This window comes from Falco rusticolus, chromosome 4, assembly GCF_015220075.1.
Source record: "Falco rusticolus isolate bFalRus1 chromosome 4, bFalRus1.pri, whole genome shotgun sequence".
Taxonomy (NCBI): domain Eukaryota; kingdom Metazoa; phylum Chordata; class Aves; order Falconiformes; family Falconidae; genus Falco; species Falco rusticolus.
This window is the reverse complement of record NC_051190.1, coordinates 108,003,805-108,021,574: the sequence shown is the minus strand read 5'-3', so window position 1 is coordinate 108,021,574 and position 17,770 is coordinate 108,003,805. Positions and strand designations below refer to the sequence as shown.

General features: G+C 38.5%; 1 protein-coding gene across 3 annotated transcripts in view; it reads right to left on the bottom strand.

Moving 5' to 3' along the window:
• The window catches only part of ANKRD28 (ankyrin repeat domain 28), a 128,577-nt gene that overhangs the window by 76,251 nt on the left and 34,556 nt on the right, over positions 1 to 17,770 (bottom strand). Inside the window, exons 1-2 of one of the 3 annotated variants that reach the window (XM_037383301.1) lie at positions 4,928 to 6,477; positions 3,767 to 3,850 (exon numbers count right to left, since the gene is read on the bottom strand). In XM_037383301.1, coding sequence (XP_037239198.1) covers positions 3,767 to 3,850; positions 4,928 to 5,044 — 201 coding nt within the window. In that variant the 5' untranslated portion in view covers positions 5,045 to 6,477. Of the gene's footprint in view, positions 1 to 3,766; positions 3,851 to 4,927; positions 6,478 to 17,770 lie in introns of those variants that run through there. The other 2 variants (XM_037383298.1, XM_037383300.1) reach the window with 2 other exon arrangements.

The window sequence follows — 17,770 nt, the reverse complement described above, 5'->3', positions numbered from 1 at the left end:
AACTGCATATTGGGTTACCTGAAGTATCACTTTTCATGGCAGGAAATATTATCCTAATAGGTCTAGGAGAAGGAAAAATTGTTCTGATTTTGAACAGTGATTTCAATAGTCAGATCTGCAACCCTTAAACGATTTTTGACAGTTAGCTGTTATTGCCTCCACAGAATTGTATCCTTAACAAATAGCTCAGGTGAAATATTCCATTTTCATGATCTATTAAACTGAACATAGATCATAAACCCATTTTGGTTACAAACAGAAATGGCACAGTTTGCAACAGTAACAGCCCCCCCCCCCCCCCCTTAAAAAACAAATCCTGATTTATAAAAGGCAATGTTGAAATTATTTAGTTAGCTAAAGTAACTGCTGAAAAGTACGTAACATTCAAAGCCATACTAATCTAATCAGCCAGAGCAGGAAATGTTGAGGATCCCCATTAACTAATAAAGGGGTATTAAATGTGTCAGCTATCACACAAGATTTTCTTTATTGCCAAGTCTCAAAAGCTCAGGATGGTACCAAGAAATAATTTTTTTAACATATATACACACACACACACCCCCCATAGCAAGAGCCAGGTGTATAACAGAAATCGCATCGGGCTTGACAGATGCAACGCATGTGATTTAGGCCTGATTCATGAAACAAGCAGCTACAGTTTCTCAAGTTTTCTTGGGGAAGGTGAAGCAATTGTTCCCCTCCATTTTTCCTGTTAATTGGAACCTTGAGATAGTTCACCTTCCAAACAATACATTTGAACAAAGTTCCTATAAATCAGTTTTGTCTATAAAAAAAGCGGCATACTTTCAACTTGCAGAGAAAGTAAAAGCCTTTTTGAACCACAGTTTAAGCAGCTAGGGATACACCCAATTTGCTCTTCACAAACTATTGCAACTGCAGAGCAGAATACAATACGTACTTTCTAAATCTAGGCTGAGCTTGTGACTCAAGAAGGCTGGTGTGGCATGAACAGAGAACAATCTTCTTCCTGAAAAAGCATGTTTGCTATCCACACATCATCTTACAGTTGCACACAGCAACTCAGGTTATGAAAGGCTACCAGTCTCAGAATCTTTCTAAATATAACACTACGGTAGAAGACATCATCTGTTTCAGGAATAATGCTCTAATACAGCCCAGCCTAGGTATTAGGGTACTATCCTAAAGATAGGGTAATTATATCAAACACTTGCTACAGCCTAGCTTTTGGAAGCCAAATACACAGACTCAACTCACTCACTTCGCTTTAGAAGAGTATTACATCAATTGTGGTTAATGTTAAAGATATCATACCCTGAAAGTAAAAAGGTAAATGAAGCTGGATGATAACAGAAGGAAAAACACCATCCACATTTCAACAAGACTAACAGCTTTCCTAGATGAACGTCACTGTCACCACAAAGACCTAGAACAGCTTTATCTTCAATTCACTTCTGCACAAAATTAATTTGCAAACCCCTGCTCGGTCTCCAGTTAAGAGTGCAACCCATGCTCAGGGGAGGGGAGGAAGGAAGGAATCTCAGCTATTAGAATACAAACTGCAAAATAATTAGTTGCTCTTAAGAGAGGGAAATGACTCTACAGAGGCATTGGAGGGAATGACTCTGGAATTCAAACAACTGTACTGAAGCCCTTGGACAGCAAAGTGGAAAAAATCCAGCATATACACTGGTCTAATACAATCCACAACAGTCAAAACAGTTTATCACAGTCCTTCTCTTTATTAGGCAACATACATAACCACTTCATTTTCTTCACTTTTTCCCTCCTTCCATCCACACCAATTTATAACACATAACTAAGGGGACAGCTCTGTATCTAGACTATGTGGGGATATATTATCTCCAGCTAAACACATACAGCAAATGAAAAAACCAAGGGAAAAACAAAACACACACACACACACACAGAGAGAAACAAAGAAAAATCCTCTAGGCAGTCTAATTCATTTCTACCAAACAACAAGAGAATTTATATACTTGTTTAGTCCCAACAAGCAGCATTTTAAGGGACATACGTGGTAATATTAAATGCTATAGCAGGACTAGGAGTGCCATGGTAGGAAGGAGTGATCATGGGTGATACACATCTGCCTATGCTGAAGAAGGTGACTTTGAAAAAACAGCTTATTTGTTGTGGATGGATTCTAAACACACCTTGGGTGTTGTTATTCTATGATGCACACACATTCTGTTAAAGGGAGACATATCCACAGAAAGCAATAAAATAAAATTTTAAAACCCCACCTATGTAAAATGCAAAAACCCTCCAGATTTTGAATATTCTACCTACAATACTTTTCTTCACTGTAACTACCTGGCAGTCTGAAGTAACCTTCTTCAAAGACATCAAGCAATTACATGCTTTCCTTTTTAAGCACATCTGCTGACTTCACATTTATGGACAACTGTTTGACAAAAATTTAGACAGAACAAAATCCAAAACCAAACCACTACCACGTACATAGTGAAATCTTGCAGAGGTTTTTGTAATAAATAGCCAAAAAAGCAGAAAGATCCTAACCTAACCCTGTTTACAGGCACCACAGCTATGAACGCTAAACCTGACTTACACATGGAGGAATTTACATGAAACAATACAGACTTATCAGCTTTTAAAAATAAAAATGGCAATGTGAACAGACCGTATATATGAAGATACTGCAAGGATACACAGCTAATGCTTTCATAACTAAACAGAAGAGTAAGTCTTTTGGTATTATATAATCGATCACACTATCTTACTTAAGGATATGCAAAACTACTGAAAGAGGAAAAAATCCAACCTTATCAAACAAAACTTCAGTTTTGACAGCAAGTTTTCTTATACAGGGCTCAAGCTCTTGAAGACAACAGGAAGCCTCCCTTATACTTTAGCTGGCATTGGTCAGATACAGGTTGCGTAGAATGCTTTTAAATGTCAAAATACACATACCAAACCAAATACTTGCTTTTGGTTTCCATCGTTTAAGAATAAAGTGTAAATAATCAGCATGATCTTACACTGGCCACTATGTAGCACCTAAATGTTAACCGTGGCTTCTTAGCAGCACTCTCGTGATACATTTGAAGGAGAAACAGCTACATAAATTCCCACAGTGTTAAGCTCTAATTGGTTTAAGTCACTCTGCTTTAAAAGCAGTGTAAAGAGTTTATGCCGTATTATCTTGCATCGTGTCAAACGTGTATTAGAAAGCAAATACAGTAACTGCATGCTGTTCAGATCTTGAATTTCACCCAGTGGAACAAACTCAAGTTGCACTTGAGTGACATTTTTAAGTCTGCATTACCTGGTTTGCAAGCAGGACATAAACACAATTTCTCAATTTTACTTTTTAATATAATCATCAGGCTTCCCTTCTTAAAATCCATGAACCCCCAGTCAATCTTCTTACCATTGTCTAATGTATACTATATGCTGTATTTAATTTTAAAAGAATCAGAAGCCTACATAGCATCACACTTAACCAGTCAAACTTTCTAAAGTCTGATGTAACTGTATGAACAAAGTTTTCAGTTACCCAAGCACTGCAGACAAACATTTGAAATAAATGTAGAATTATGTCTTTAGTATCGACACAAATCAATAAAGCTAATCCCTCCTTCCCAGTATTAAGAATGTGTATAGGCTTTACTTTGCTGATTACAGAAAAACAATAAAATTTACAGCTCACAAATCAGCCAAGATTTAAAGTGATTAGTACAGCAGAAAGTTAATAGCAAAACAAAATTCAAATGTATGCAAAGCTAATGATGTTTGGTTTTACCTGAAAATTAACATCTTCTTTCTTAAATATCAGTGCTCGAACTTCATCAGGATCTCCATTAAATATAGCTTGAACCAATGGTGGCTGAAATGAAGAACAAACATATCTTAGAATATAATCCCATTTTGGTTTTTAGTGAAGCACATATGGTTTTTTTTTTATACATAGCACAAACACAAGATGATGACAAATTAAAACATCCCAGGCAGTGAAATAAAGAAACCAGGCAAGGTATTTAGAACTGAAGAAATTCCAAGTTTTAAAAACCTCACACACGAAAATACTCTAAGTCAATGAAAGGAAGAAAAAAAAAAAAACACAAAAAAACCCAGCTGAAAAGAGAACTCCTCATAATAAAATTAGGGCTGCTGCTACATGCTGTAAATTCTATATGAGCAAACAAACTCCTTTTACATTAGTAAGTGACTAAAGTTACTAGAAGTTTTTCACCTGTTTAGACAGAGTGGGAAAGCAAAGTGCATCAGATAAGTATGGTAACAAATTCACACTCACACACATCTATTACTAAATATAGCAGGATTTCTTAGTAAGTAGGAAAAGCTGCTGAGGTATGCTAGCAAGATTTAAGTCAGCCACTTGACAAAACAAAATGATTTAAAGCAATAAAAGCACAGTCCCCAGTATTGATCATTTTCAGAAAGTGGTAGCTTGAATCTTAACAGTTACATCAAGACTACGAATGTTTTTTTATTTGAACTTAGAATTATTCTTGCTTGATATACATTATATACTCTATCTGTTCTCAAAATAAACACAACATATTATTACAATACAAGGACTACATCAGTTTCTAAAGTAGTATTGCATAAATGTATCATTGAGGAATGAGGAGTGGAGCAGGGAAAAACCATTTACTTCAAATACAAGTTTACCAAGACCTCTAAAAATCCTCTGCTATTATACAAGAGTCGAGATCTGGTTTTGTTGCATCACAATTCAAGCTAGATGAAAAAGAATGGGCCCTTGTAAATATTAATTCTACAAGGAAGTTTCAGCTTTTCCCCCTCTTTAGTATAGACAGTTTTTACCACCTTGCCTCTTTTCAGTTTCACATACATTCATGTTAATCTAGGAAAATTACTATTGGTATTTGCGACAGTATTATAAGCAGGAAATACGCCAACAAACAACATGCCTTACCAGCACGTTTCCAGAGGGCGATGGACATAAAGATACATTTTCCTGAGGTAATTTGGAAATAAACGTCGGAGAATCATCTTCTACCTCCTCCAAAACAACAATACAGACTCGACTCATTCGATCCGTTTGAGGAAGCAAAAGCAACAACAACAACAAAAAAAAAAAGCCAGAAATGGTATGTTTGGAACCAGACCACAGGTACCACAACAGGGACCATAGAGGAAATACTTCCACCTGTTTCACATGCCCTCACAAAGTTGTGAGTGCTACTGCTGGTGTATTAGCATTTAAAAAAGGCCACTCCAATCCCCCCTCGCACTTCATTTTTCAGATTTAAACACCCTAAGATATTGAAGAGAATGCTGGAAAAAAGTTGGTGTTTTTAAAATAAAATTTCCCTAGGCATCGAAACCACAATAACGAAACTGTGGAACAGCAGATAAAAATATCCCAAGGTCCAATTCCATTCGAACAGCACTCACTGTCGCGCACAGCTGTCCTTTCACAAGGAAATTTGTCTTGGTTAATGTCACAACTTCCACAGCGTCCTTCTACCCCCACAGTGAAATCATTGTTGCAGAAGAAGACACCACACCGTCCTATTGAGGATGAAACAAGGAACAATTGCCCCAAGAGAGACAGCCGCAGCTATACCCACTCCTGCAAGGTCAGTTTTAAATCAACCGTCGCAGGCTTTCTGGTGACTGAAAATAAACGCGCCTTCTGATCATCCTGTCATTCTACAGCTTCCTTTCTCAATGTCAAAAACAGTCCAGCCAGAAAAACACATCTTGCTTCCAGCAGTTACTCAGGACCTGCTTAGAGAAAAATAATTCTTTCCCATGCAAGAAAAATATCTGCAACGTACAGCACGGCTGCAGTACATTTACATGCGATGAGTCAGACCACAGGGACAATGAACTCCTTGAATAATACTGCTGGTTGAATCCAGCCTCCCCAAACGACAGCAACAGAGACGGCGTTACTCTGTCAGAGACACAAGCAATGCAGAGCGTTCATTTTCCCTTCACCCGGCAGTAGCTGTGGCTTCTCCATCAGGAAACACATTAGGCAGAAATACCGCTGAGGAAAAACGCTTCAGCAAAACAAGCTAGCTACTGCACACAAAAGCTCAAATTACTGCCTTAGACTTCTTCTGCAAAAGCAGTTCATCACTCAAGTATTTCTTTTGATCACCATGTGAATACAGTTCCCATGATAGTCTTCATTTGGATTGAGGGGGAGAGGAGGAAAAAAAATAAAAAAAAAAAAAAATCAGACTCCGTACATCCTCTCTGAGCCAACTTCTTTATCCGAACATCTGTCACTGTGCCAACCTGATTCTCCTCTTCAGTTAGAGCTGCTGCTTATCAGTTTTTTCTCTTGACAAATTGAATTATGCAATCAGCAGATAGCCTCGCAAAGCTTAAAAGAAGCCTGTTTGTCCGAGCCGATCATTAAAAACCCGTAGGAACAGAGCACAAACCACCGCCACGGCCGCATTCCCACCGAGCAGCAGCCTGGCGAGCAGCGACTGCAGCCTGGCAGGATGAAATGCCTAGTAATGCTCACATGTCACACTTACCAGAGAGCCCAGCCACTGCTCCCAGTGCAACTTCCTCTGGCACCAAAAAAAGGCACCTTTTTTTTTTTTTTTTTTTTTCCTCCTTTTTTTTTTTTTTTGGGGGGGGGGGGTGGGGGGGGCAGTCTTTGCAGTTACCTCTGTGCCAGTTCTGTGACTAACGCAGCTGAAAACGTAAAAATCCTATAACTGAAGAAAGAGCGACTGTTTAATATTTTCCACTAAAAGCCGCAAAGAAATCTGGTGTACTGGCTCCGCTGACTAACAACAATTTAGGCAGTAAACAATTCCAGCATTTTAACTGCTTTCATATGGCACTGGTCAGAGCAGCAAAACAGTCCTCACTTAACTCACTGAAGACAAGAAACTCCCCACATAAATACTCCGAAAACTAAATGAAAATAAATTTCTCTTAATCGGTCCACAATTAAAAAGCTAGCTATTAATGACCAAACTTGGGATTTTTTGCAACTAGTACACCTCAGCTTGAAAAAAATTAAATTGAGTAGAATTTAAATATAATAATATATTGCATTAACATAATAATAAAAATATAATGAAGCCCTACGACTTGCTGAATAAATATTTCAGCTTGAATCTGCCTAAACGGTGCTGGCTTGTGGGTGTGTTATGTAAATGGCTTCTGTCAAAGTTGCTGGATAAGCTTCGGTGTTACAGAACAGAGGGAGGGTTTTTGTTCCTGCTGTGCAGTGTGAAGGTACTTCTAATGTCCTTCAGTAGCTGGTAAGATCAGAATTTGTCAATGGCAAACAAGTTTCTAGCTCTTCAATAAAGCATGTGCGCTCAGGTTTCACATATAAATCCAGCAGAGAGAAAGACAGGTTTAAGTGGTCTATTAAATGGTCTGGATATTAATAGACATATTGAATTCCCACCTTTGGGGAGCACAGGCAGGAAAAGCTCACATCATCACTCTTGAAATACTGTCTACGATAGCTTCACTGCAACGTAATAAACTGCTTAACACGCACCTACCGACACTTCATGCAGGTGAAGGTTTTTATAGGTGCAAAACAGTACCCTAGCCTCAGGCTCCCCAAGTTCAGGGCTGCTGGCCTGGCAAAATATAGCACCAGTTTCTGATTCACCGTGAAATTTCAGTTTCAGATTTCCCAAGTGTTCTCATTTACAGCATATGATTAACAAACATCTTCATAAATATATTCTGTTCATTATATGGAGTCCGGTTGTTTTGGAATTTCATACTTCTGGTCTTAATTACGAAAAAGCAATGGTTTGTACGCGACACTGCTTTGTTCTAGAATTTCAACCATTTATTAAAAAGAAACAACACAGATTCACATGAATACATGTGACAACTCATGTTCTTCTTGGCCACAGCAAAACCAGTTTAAATAAAAACATGACATCCTCAAGGCTCATCTACTGCAACACCCTACTGTCTGCTAAGGAACACAGCAACCACAACCTAGAAAATGTCTTGTTTTCTATTTGTGAAAAACGCCCTAAGGAATAGACACCATAGCTTACCTGCACAACTACATATTCATTAAAAAGAAAAAAATATCAGATTTTAACTCTACAAGCAAAGTATACTGACAACATGCATACTTGGGTTTCACACTATATACACACACTTGTTAGATAATGGCTTTCTAATTAAGCCCATATGTTTAGTGTAAATGAACACTTTTCGAGAGTCAGTAAATTTATATAATAAGCAAATGCTAAGGGTTCCATATGCTTTCTTTGGAATTAACAACTGGACACGTTGCTAGATAGAGATAATGCCCAATTTAGTTCAAATTATCTGAAAGTCATCCATTTTTGACCTTTGCAATTATGCTCCAAAGTACACTTTAAAATATCAGCTAGAAATTCAAGTTATCCTAAAAGAGTATAGGACTTCACACTCATTTAATTGTGAAAATTCAGAAGAGTTAGGAGCGTTTGAGTCTACTCTGATAATTATTCTAGAAATCTTAAATATAATTAAAATAAAATTAATATAGACCATTTCCAGAAGCAAGTTAATATACTATATCTTGTCTAGCATTATCTACTTTTGAATGGTGACATTACTACGGTCAAAGAGTTAAAAGCCAATAACACGTCACAGTTTGCATTAGAAAAATAACCAACACAACTGAGTCAATATTATATTGATCCTGATAGCAACCTAAACCATATAAGTAAGCAGGAAAAAAAAACCACAGCCTACTCATGCTAGACATGTGTGTGCAATGACTTCCATAACCAAAGAACAAGCCAGTTCTAGAAACATTTAACTTTTGCTTATAATGAACTAGAACTTGGAGGTTACTTAAAAGAACAATCCTCCCCTCTCCCAGTCCCTTCAACTGGAAGTACTGCCTTCACCCCAATGCAAACACCATCTCTATCATCTCTACTTTCAACTTCAAAAAATCATCCAAGGAATCCCCTGATGTGCAAAATACATGTTTCTAATGCTACCTCACAGCTATTCTGAAAGCCAAATGCTGAAGTGCGCAATTCTACTGAAAGAAACCAAACTAAGGTTTCAGGTTTTCAGCAGATTAACTAGACTAATAACTTTCAGTGTGGGAGAAGAGATAATAGTAACAGAGAATGAAAGAGGAGTAAATTCAAGAGGATTAATTTAAGCCTCCTCTCCCCAGACTAATTTAGTAATTATAATGGGTCTTTGCAAAGGTATGAAGAAAGAACATTGCACCTCAAAAAAAAACCTTTTCCGTTTATCTTAATAAAACTTAAAATAACTGAAGACAGCAGGCCATCAGCATCCGTCTTCTCCAAATGTCACATATCTCCAGTAAGAAAGCTTATTAAATGATTAGTAGGGAAGAAGAGAGAAAATGGCCTAACTTAATAAAAGAATGCCATGTCTACTGAGGCTCAAGCTGTGATCTATCTGATAGCCTCCATAATATCTAATTGTTAGCACAGTAAGATCTCCATACTTAACTAAAATTTTAAGAAATGTGCAAGGGAGAGAAAATAAAAAGAATTTAAGTGGACAATAGTGAGGATCCCCATTTTCGTAAAAAAGCTTTTGTGTTGACATGATAGCTTTTTGCAAATAAAAAGTGTTGCAATTTTCAAATTACACTTGCCTTTCAGTAAATCAAGTTCGAAGAGTCTTTCATGGATGCATACAAAGAGAATATATTACAAGAATGCAACCTGCAGGTTAAAACGAGGATGACAGTAGCCATGTCTACACCAGACAGGAAAAACTCGAGCTCTGAATCAGCTGAAAATAGCAACCTTTTCCATAGATCTACCCTTTTCTTTAGGAACTGATGAGCAGAAGACTGTAGCAGCACTGCTGATGACACCAAAAACCTCACCGAAGCACTTTCGGTAGCAATGAACCTACCCAACACCAGATTTCCCTCTTACTGAGTCTTTTTGGGGCTCAGATTAATCCGCCTGGTTTCATTTAATATTTTGTATAATTAAAGATCTGGGAAAGGAAGGAAATTATTCTGTCAGGTTCCAGTAAAAATGAAGAAATTTAGAGCCAAGTAAGTCTTATGAACTATTTTTTAAAAAATCTGTATCAGCTCTGCAAGGTAGAGACTGAACCTATGGATTTCTTCAGAAGACAAAGATTGCTTATAACAGCTACAGCTGTAAATACATAGGCACATCCTAGCATATGCAGATTTTTATGTAATTTAGCTAGAATATTTACTAAAACGTTGCCCACATATAGACAGAGATGAGTGTTCAGCATCACCATGAATATAAGCTACAATACTTCTAGAAGCCTTGTGAGTCACTCTTCTGAACAACTCTGCTGTTTCCTCCCCACTCCTGAGGGAATGAGGTGGAGTCAGGAAAGAGAACAGTCTAAAGCAACAAGAAATTACTACCTTTCTTCCTAATTTTGCTCTGCTTATTCCCAAGCATACGCACAGCTGGGATACAGAAAAGGAGAGTAGTTTTAACCACCAGACTCCACATTTCTGCTTCCAAGGACAAAAAAAAAATAGCCTCACTTGCACCTCCTGGATACCACAGGCAGTTACTTCTTTTTCTCATGCAAGTAATATAGCCTCTATTAACCTACAGACCTGTTTTATGTAGTCATGTATTTTCTTTGAATTAAGGCTTTGCCGTTAATAAAATCCAGTAACTGAATAGTCACCTCAACAAAAATTGAGACACACGAGACTATGAAAAATAGTCCAGCATTCATTCTAACTTTTCTCTATTGGAGCAGCATGAGAAAAATCAATCATGCAAAATGTCTATTTGTGACTGAGATGTAAACTTAATTTGTATACTTAGTCGAATTTTAACCTTTTAAAACTACTTCAGAAGTATCACCTGATCAAAAAGCAATAAAGTGTCTTACAAGTTTTAAGTCTACTAAGCAATTTTTTTCTTTAACACTTCTTGGACATTTTATGCATCTGAACAATATCACGATAGAGAAAATCTCAGTTGAAGCACCTCACAACCACCATAGTACAAGATAAATCATTACCTTTAAAAAAAACTTCTCTGATACCCAAAATATAGTTTAGCAATCAAAAAAAAAAAAAAAAAAATCAGAACTGAGCACAGACATTCCTAAAAACCAGAAAAGCAGAGTCCTATTTTTCTTCAAAGAAAGTGGAAATCTGAGGGAACAGTATCTTCCCTCACGATCTTCTAGCTAGAATGTCACCCACGACACCTCCCTTTTTACTAAGACCAGATTTAACTTCACTGGCAGGAGTCTTCTTTTTGTGTTCTTTTAGCGTACAAGCCTGTAATCAAAATCAACAAGCCGTTCTTACACTAACAAACAGTACATAAGAAAAGTCCTCCAGTCTGTCTGACTTCAGATTCTCAAGGTACTTTATTATAAAAAATATATGTGGTCTGGCTGGAGGCTCTTATTGATTCATCAGCTGCATCTAACAGCAGCCACCTCCCTGTCTTTTGACCAAAATGGAAGACAGCTATTACACCTAACAGCTTTCCTAAAAAACAACGATACAAGTCTGACAGTGGCATTGTCAGTCTTATGAAATTAACTAGAAAAAACAATTCCTGTTTCAGGGGAGACCACAAAAAGATGCATCCATCCACATATGGTGTTATGGAGAGTTAAGGTAAGTCTGCATACACGAAGACAGATAAATAGATGTGGACAGACTACTTTAGGTAGTGTGGTGTGGGTTTCTGACAGAAAACAGGCTGGGTTTAAAGCAACTTTTCTTTTGGGGAGAAGTTAAGTGACAGAATACAACGACCTCTGTGGGAAAACGGAGGAGAGATCTCAATATATCAGCTCAGTCACAGAGAGAAGCAGGCAAAACACTTCAGCTTTTGTTAAACCCACACAAACCCGTAAGTATTAGCTGTATAGTTACGATTTTTTTGCAAGGATGACAGCTTTTAAAAGAAAGGGGGTTTAATATGAAAAGCACAGCCCACAGATTGGTTACATGTATTTTCACCTGTTGGCAGAGCAAAGGCAGAAAAGCCACTGATAGCAGCAATACTTCTGGCCTCCCCAGTTCCTTCCAGCTCAGACCATGTCCACAGTCAGTTTTGTTTTCTGGCGCTGAAAACAGCATCAATTACAACAATAGCCACAGTATCCGTCCAGGGATAATTACTGAAGGCAGCAATTTCAGCTGTGCACACCAGCTCTAAAAGCAGAGCTGAAGGAAACAAAAATCAAAAGCTCGGTCTCAGCAGCCCCTGTTTGCTCTTCCACATATCAACTGTCCTCTCCCAGCACTACCCAGCCAGTTGCTGGGAGGCGAGACTGGACAGGAACGCAACAATAGCAGAGCAAAAATAACCACGCAGAGACACTGGAAGACATCAACCCACTGTCACAGCTGGCGCTGACAGCCTGACGCTTCAGGAAGCGATGCTGTTACGTCTTTCCAAGGAGAAGAAACAGATGAAGGTAACTTAGCTGGAGCAAATGAATGACTGCAGAACTCCTAATCTTAGTTTTGTATCATCTATCACGTTGCTTTGAAAGTGTTTATACCAATAGTGCACACACTCTTATGAATTAATTAAAAACATGATCCTACTAAATTTTATTAGGGCAGCTGGTAAAACAACTAAGATTTCCTTTGGGCATATGGGTGCATGCATATACCAAGAAGAGTTAGTACATCTCCTTTAATCTGGTTTTCTACTGATACAGAGTCACGCTCTAAAGATGAGCACAGGAACTGCTGATTTTATGTATTTCCCCCTTGAACACTTCTTCCTGCGATACTGCTTCTGCACAGAAAACAGAATCAAGCTCATCACTTATTACAGAAGAACCTAACGACATCACAAAAGGTCAACATAACATCATCTTATTTTCACCAAACAAAAGGCTTGCTTCTCCCTGTTCAGTAGGTACTCCAGGGCTTGCAAATGCAGTGGATGGTCTGGGCTTCAAGGACAGATGCCATAATGCACAAGCCCACCACAGGCCTCTCAGAGGCTGCATATCCTTGAATATCAGTAGGTCTCCTTGGGGGTTTCTGAAGTATGGCATAACAGACTGCACAGCTCCTCATTCTGATGCACAGAAACCAATTCCCTACGCCTGTATCCTAAGGAAAAGAAGCAATTCTCACCTACCAGCTGCTTCATCAAAAAAACCCTCAAAACCAACAAACCTGAGTGTGATCTTTCATTGTTATGTGGGAAAAGAACAGGTTTCAACTTCCCCGGATTCGGATGCTCTTTTAGTTTGGTGGTGGTGTTTTTTTTAAACAAACTGCTGGTTTTCCAGCAGATGATTAGGAACGCATTACATTTGGGTTTGGTCTGTAGGGCCAGGCAGCTTCCCCAGTGGGGCTCATTTAGCTGTATGGACTACAAGACAATAACATTTATCCTCACTTTGCTTTTTTCCTAACTTTTGTTTCTTTTGCTGAAGGCTGGAAACCTCCTTAAAGGGAAGGCAGCACAACGCAACACACCCAGATTCAGCACTGGACAGTGCTGGTGTTGAGATGGAAAATTAGGGAATTCTAACTGGAGCCAAGAAACTTGGAATAAAGTTTATCATTTCCTCATTAAAACTCTGCTGGACTGCCATATTGTTGAGCTTCTGAAGAAGCAAATAGTAGTCAGGTAGATTTCTAGAAACGAGAGTTGCTCTGCTGCCTGTGACAAGTGACCAAACTGATTCTATCACTAGCTCCACTCTAAATGAGACATAAAAGCTGTCATTGCAGCATGTTTGATGAGCTCGGGATGACAGACAGATCAGTTACTTCTTTCCAAGTCACATCAAGGTTATTCCTCCCAAAACCATTCTTTAGCACAAATGTGCCATTCTCCTCCTTTTTCCCTTCTCTCCTCCCTATTCATCAGTTACCTAATTTTTCTCAGCACTGTTTCAGTTACACTGGAGTATGCATCACCTTTGAGTTGTGCTCCAAGTTATGCAGAAAGACCAAAACAGACCTGAATTTGACCAAGAGCATATGAAACTACAGAAGAAATTCGGGTTCATACCAGGCGTTTTCATTTTAGCAGATAAAAAAAACGGTAACAGGTAGCCACATAAAAATATAACACAAATCTTAGTGTTCTACGAGACCTTCCACAATCCTGAAAAGTGATTCTCATGACCGAATTTTTATCCTACATCACTTACAGAATTTAGGCAGAAAAGCCAAGTGACTTATACCAGTCAGCAGAGGGCTTTCACAGTTTTATGTCACCAACCACATGAATCCTTGTGGGTAAGTTGCCATGGTTACGAAATGTTTGCTTTTTTATGTTTGTCTGAAATTCCTATGGAATTCCCAACCGCTGCTGGTTTTGGCCGTATGGGAGTGCTCCACCAACATTTAGGAACTTGAGTCAGAAACGCATACTGCTTCCACTCAGACTGTTATCTGGGAAACACTAAAAAAATGAGTCATACCATTTTGAGCCATGGAAGGGAGGAAACAAACATCACATTCAACTATTTAAAACCTTCAGTGATGACTCACAACAGCTTAGGACATCCTATTTCCAGAATCTGCTGCTTTTCTCAAGTAACAAATTGCTGTAGACTATTGAAGAAAATAAGCTGTTGACTATTCAAGAAAATAAACAAGACTGATCTGCTTTCAACAAAACCCATTTGACTATTAAAGAAAGAATAAAAGGGGAAGGGTTTAGGTTTTGTTTGTTGGGGTTTTTTTGGGTTTTTTTTGTTTGGGGAGGACAAAAGAAACACAAAACCCAAGAAGCTCAGTGGGTCTTATCTCTGTAGGCCAAAGTCAGAAAGCCCACCAACTCCCAACTGATAATTATGCCCATTTAAGTTTGATTTTAGCTGTATTTGCAAAAATCAGCTTGAAAATTTTGCTAAAGTAAGTCCATTACCTGTCTTGTTTCAGCTGTATTACCAGGGTTTCATCTTAGCCTATGTTTTGTTTGGACTCACACAACTGTGTGATTTCAAGAGCCAGTACTAACAAAATGTTAATCCAGCCACAGGGGCAACAAGATATAACCAATTAAGAGTGAGGAATAATGAATACCCTGTGAAAAGCTAAGAATGGAGCACAGCAACACATCCAAAAAAGTGTTACACAGCACCCGTTGGCCTCTGTTGATTAAATGACCATGAGAGCAAGCAGCAAGGGTAGGACCAAGGAAGGAAAACACACCTAAGCAGGAGTATATACATTTATATAATATATAAACTGCTTTTGCCCTACCAAAAGGGCACTTTGCATGGAAGCAATTCCTATCTAAACACTTCCCAAGTCTGGCCATCTTTGGGAAGGAAAGTTAAACTAGCTTTGGATGTCTGTCTGCTATTCACTCATAAGCATAACGTGCTGATAAAAATAAAAGAACTAAAGAAGCATTATCATGAGGAAACACCAGAACAACAGAGCGATAGCAGCAAATATTTTCTCAGAAGACCACATGATTTCTGCTGTCCAAAACATAGATCTGCCTTTGTCAACAAGAAAAGGGACAATAAAATCTACTCCTTCAGAACACCTAGTCTCCATTTTTGTTGTTACTGAAACTCTCCTACTAGACCAAGTTTTGGAAGGCAGTAATACTGGAGGGAGGAAGAGGCTGAAATACTAAAATAGCTCCAAAAGTCTCAGCCTTCAGAAAAAAACAAAACAAAACACCAAAATTGTTGCCTTTAGAAGTTTCTGTTCAGATTTTCCTACTCATTAGTCATGTGATGGTACAATCTGCCTAAGCCCAGGCTCCCCACTCCCTGTCCCACCCAAGGAAAAGTGTTGTTGTGGGGGCCGGGGAGTTTGGTGGTGATGTTTTTTTCCCCAGGATGGGGTTTGGCAGGGGCTGATCCTGATTACATTGATTAATTTTCCTTAGAAGATTTAGAAGTTTTATTTTAAAGATTTTTGAAATTAGATTCTCGCTTGCAGATGAGTTACGAGTTGAAACAAAATGCTAAGTATTTAACTAGTATAATGCTAAAGATGCATACAACATTCCTAGCAGCGCAATACTTTTAATACAGTTTTTTGTAGATATGAATAGACTGCAACCACAGAAGCCACAGTTCAGCCAGCCTGCTCATATGTGGGATTTTGTTTCCATACATACCAGGGACACAAAATACTATATGCAAGTGAGCAAAATGAATTCTAGTTGCTATGGATACCACCACATTATGTATTTTATCTCTCTTCAGTATGTAAACACTCAACATCACTGTATATGAAGTACTCTGATTCTCTTAAAACAGCGCGGGTCAATAGCTGCCTCGATATCAGAATTTGCTGTCTGGGGGAAGGTAAGTTTCCTGGAAGTTTTTAGGAACCCCTTACACTGCCCTTGTGTCCAAGAAAGAGCTCCCTTCTAGCAACTGGAAACACTCTGGAAAATAGCCACGTACACACACACTCACACTATTATGGGATGAAAGTGCTCATCTTCTGCAACTCCAACATGGATGACTTTTCCGAAAAACTGACCAAGGAGAAACACGGGAAAAGTCAAGAATCTTACCAGGCTGCTTCAAACCTTACAAAGAGTATTCCCCTTGACTCCCACCAGGGCTCTTACACATCCCTTCAGGATAAGAGCACGTAAGCAACTTCTATTCTTAGAAGTTACTTTTCCTATCAATTTCTTAATTCTGTTATTTAGAAGATTAAAAAGCTGAGCAGTCAATTACTGAATTAAATTTCACAAAATATAACAAAGTATTAATTTAGAACACTAATTCAAGTTTTACCAGCCTAGAAACTTGTTTGTTTGGGGGTTTGGGTGTTGGTTGGGGTTTTTTTTTGAAGTGACATCTGAGGAAGTGGATGAGTCTGGTTTTAACTGCTGACCGTCGGAGACACTCTTCACTCCTTCCTTCCCCACATGATCCTTCACATTCACATCCCTTTCCTGAGCCAGCACAGGCACCTGTGTGATTCAGCTGCTCTCATTCAGGTCTTTTGCTGGTGAATTACTGGAGTCAGCTCACCATGGGCTGACAACTGACACAGAAGCAGTGGGAGCACTCAAACTGTTCGCTGTGACAGAAAAAGTTGCAATTGCTTTGCAAAACCACACCCGTAAGCTGGGCTCCCTTCATCATAGATGTATCAGAACTACTTCATTCCTTGTATTTTCCTTAAAATACCTCAAACCGGCCTTCTTGACACCTAAACTTTTCCAGACTTTGACACTATTACAACCAAGTGTATCACTCATGAAATTCTTTCCATTACACAAAAACTTACTTACGTGAAGAACTCAAGTTCTTCTTCAATGATTCATTATATTGATTACTCACACCAAGTTTCTTTGAAAAAAAAATTATTTCACAACACAGACAGAAATGTCACAATTATGTTAATCAAACTGCCTCTACAATATTAACAATATTTATACAGCATGTTGCAGTAAGAAGGGGCTGGAGAATTTTAGGGTCCAGATTTTAAAAAACGCACACAAAAACAATTATGCATTCAGAATCCACGTGTGAACAATTTGTGTATTACCATGCAAGCACAACAAGGTAGTTACAACTTTACAAAATCATCCATACGTGATTTACAAGTCAAACTTGTGGCTTGGTTTTTTTCAAATAGGGACTATTTTGGGGTTCACTTCTTCCAAAATCTTCCTAACGCTGGCTTCTATCAGTGATAGAAGATGTGACAGAAGATATCACAGTGATAGAAGATATCTATCAGTGATAGAAGATTCTATTAAGATGACACTGTCCCTGTTTCAGCTGGGATAAGAGTTTTCTTCTTAGTAGCTGGTGCAGGGCTGTGTTTTGGCGCTGGTGTGAGAGCAGCGCCGACAGCACACGGATG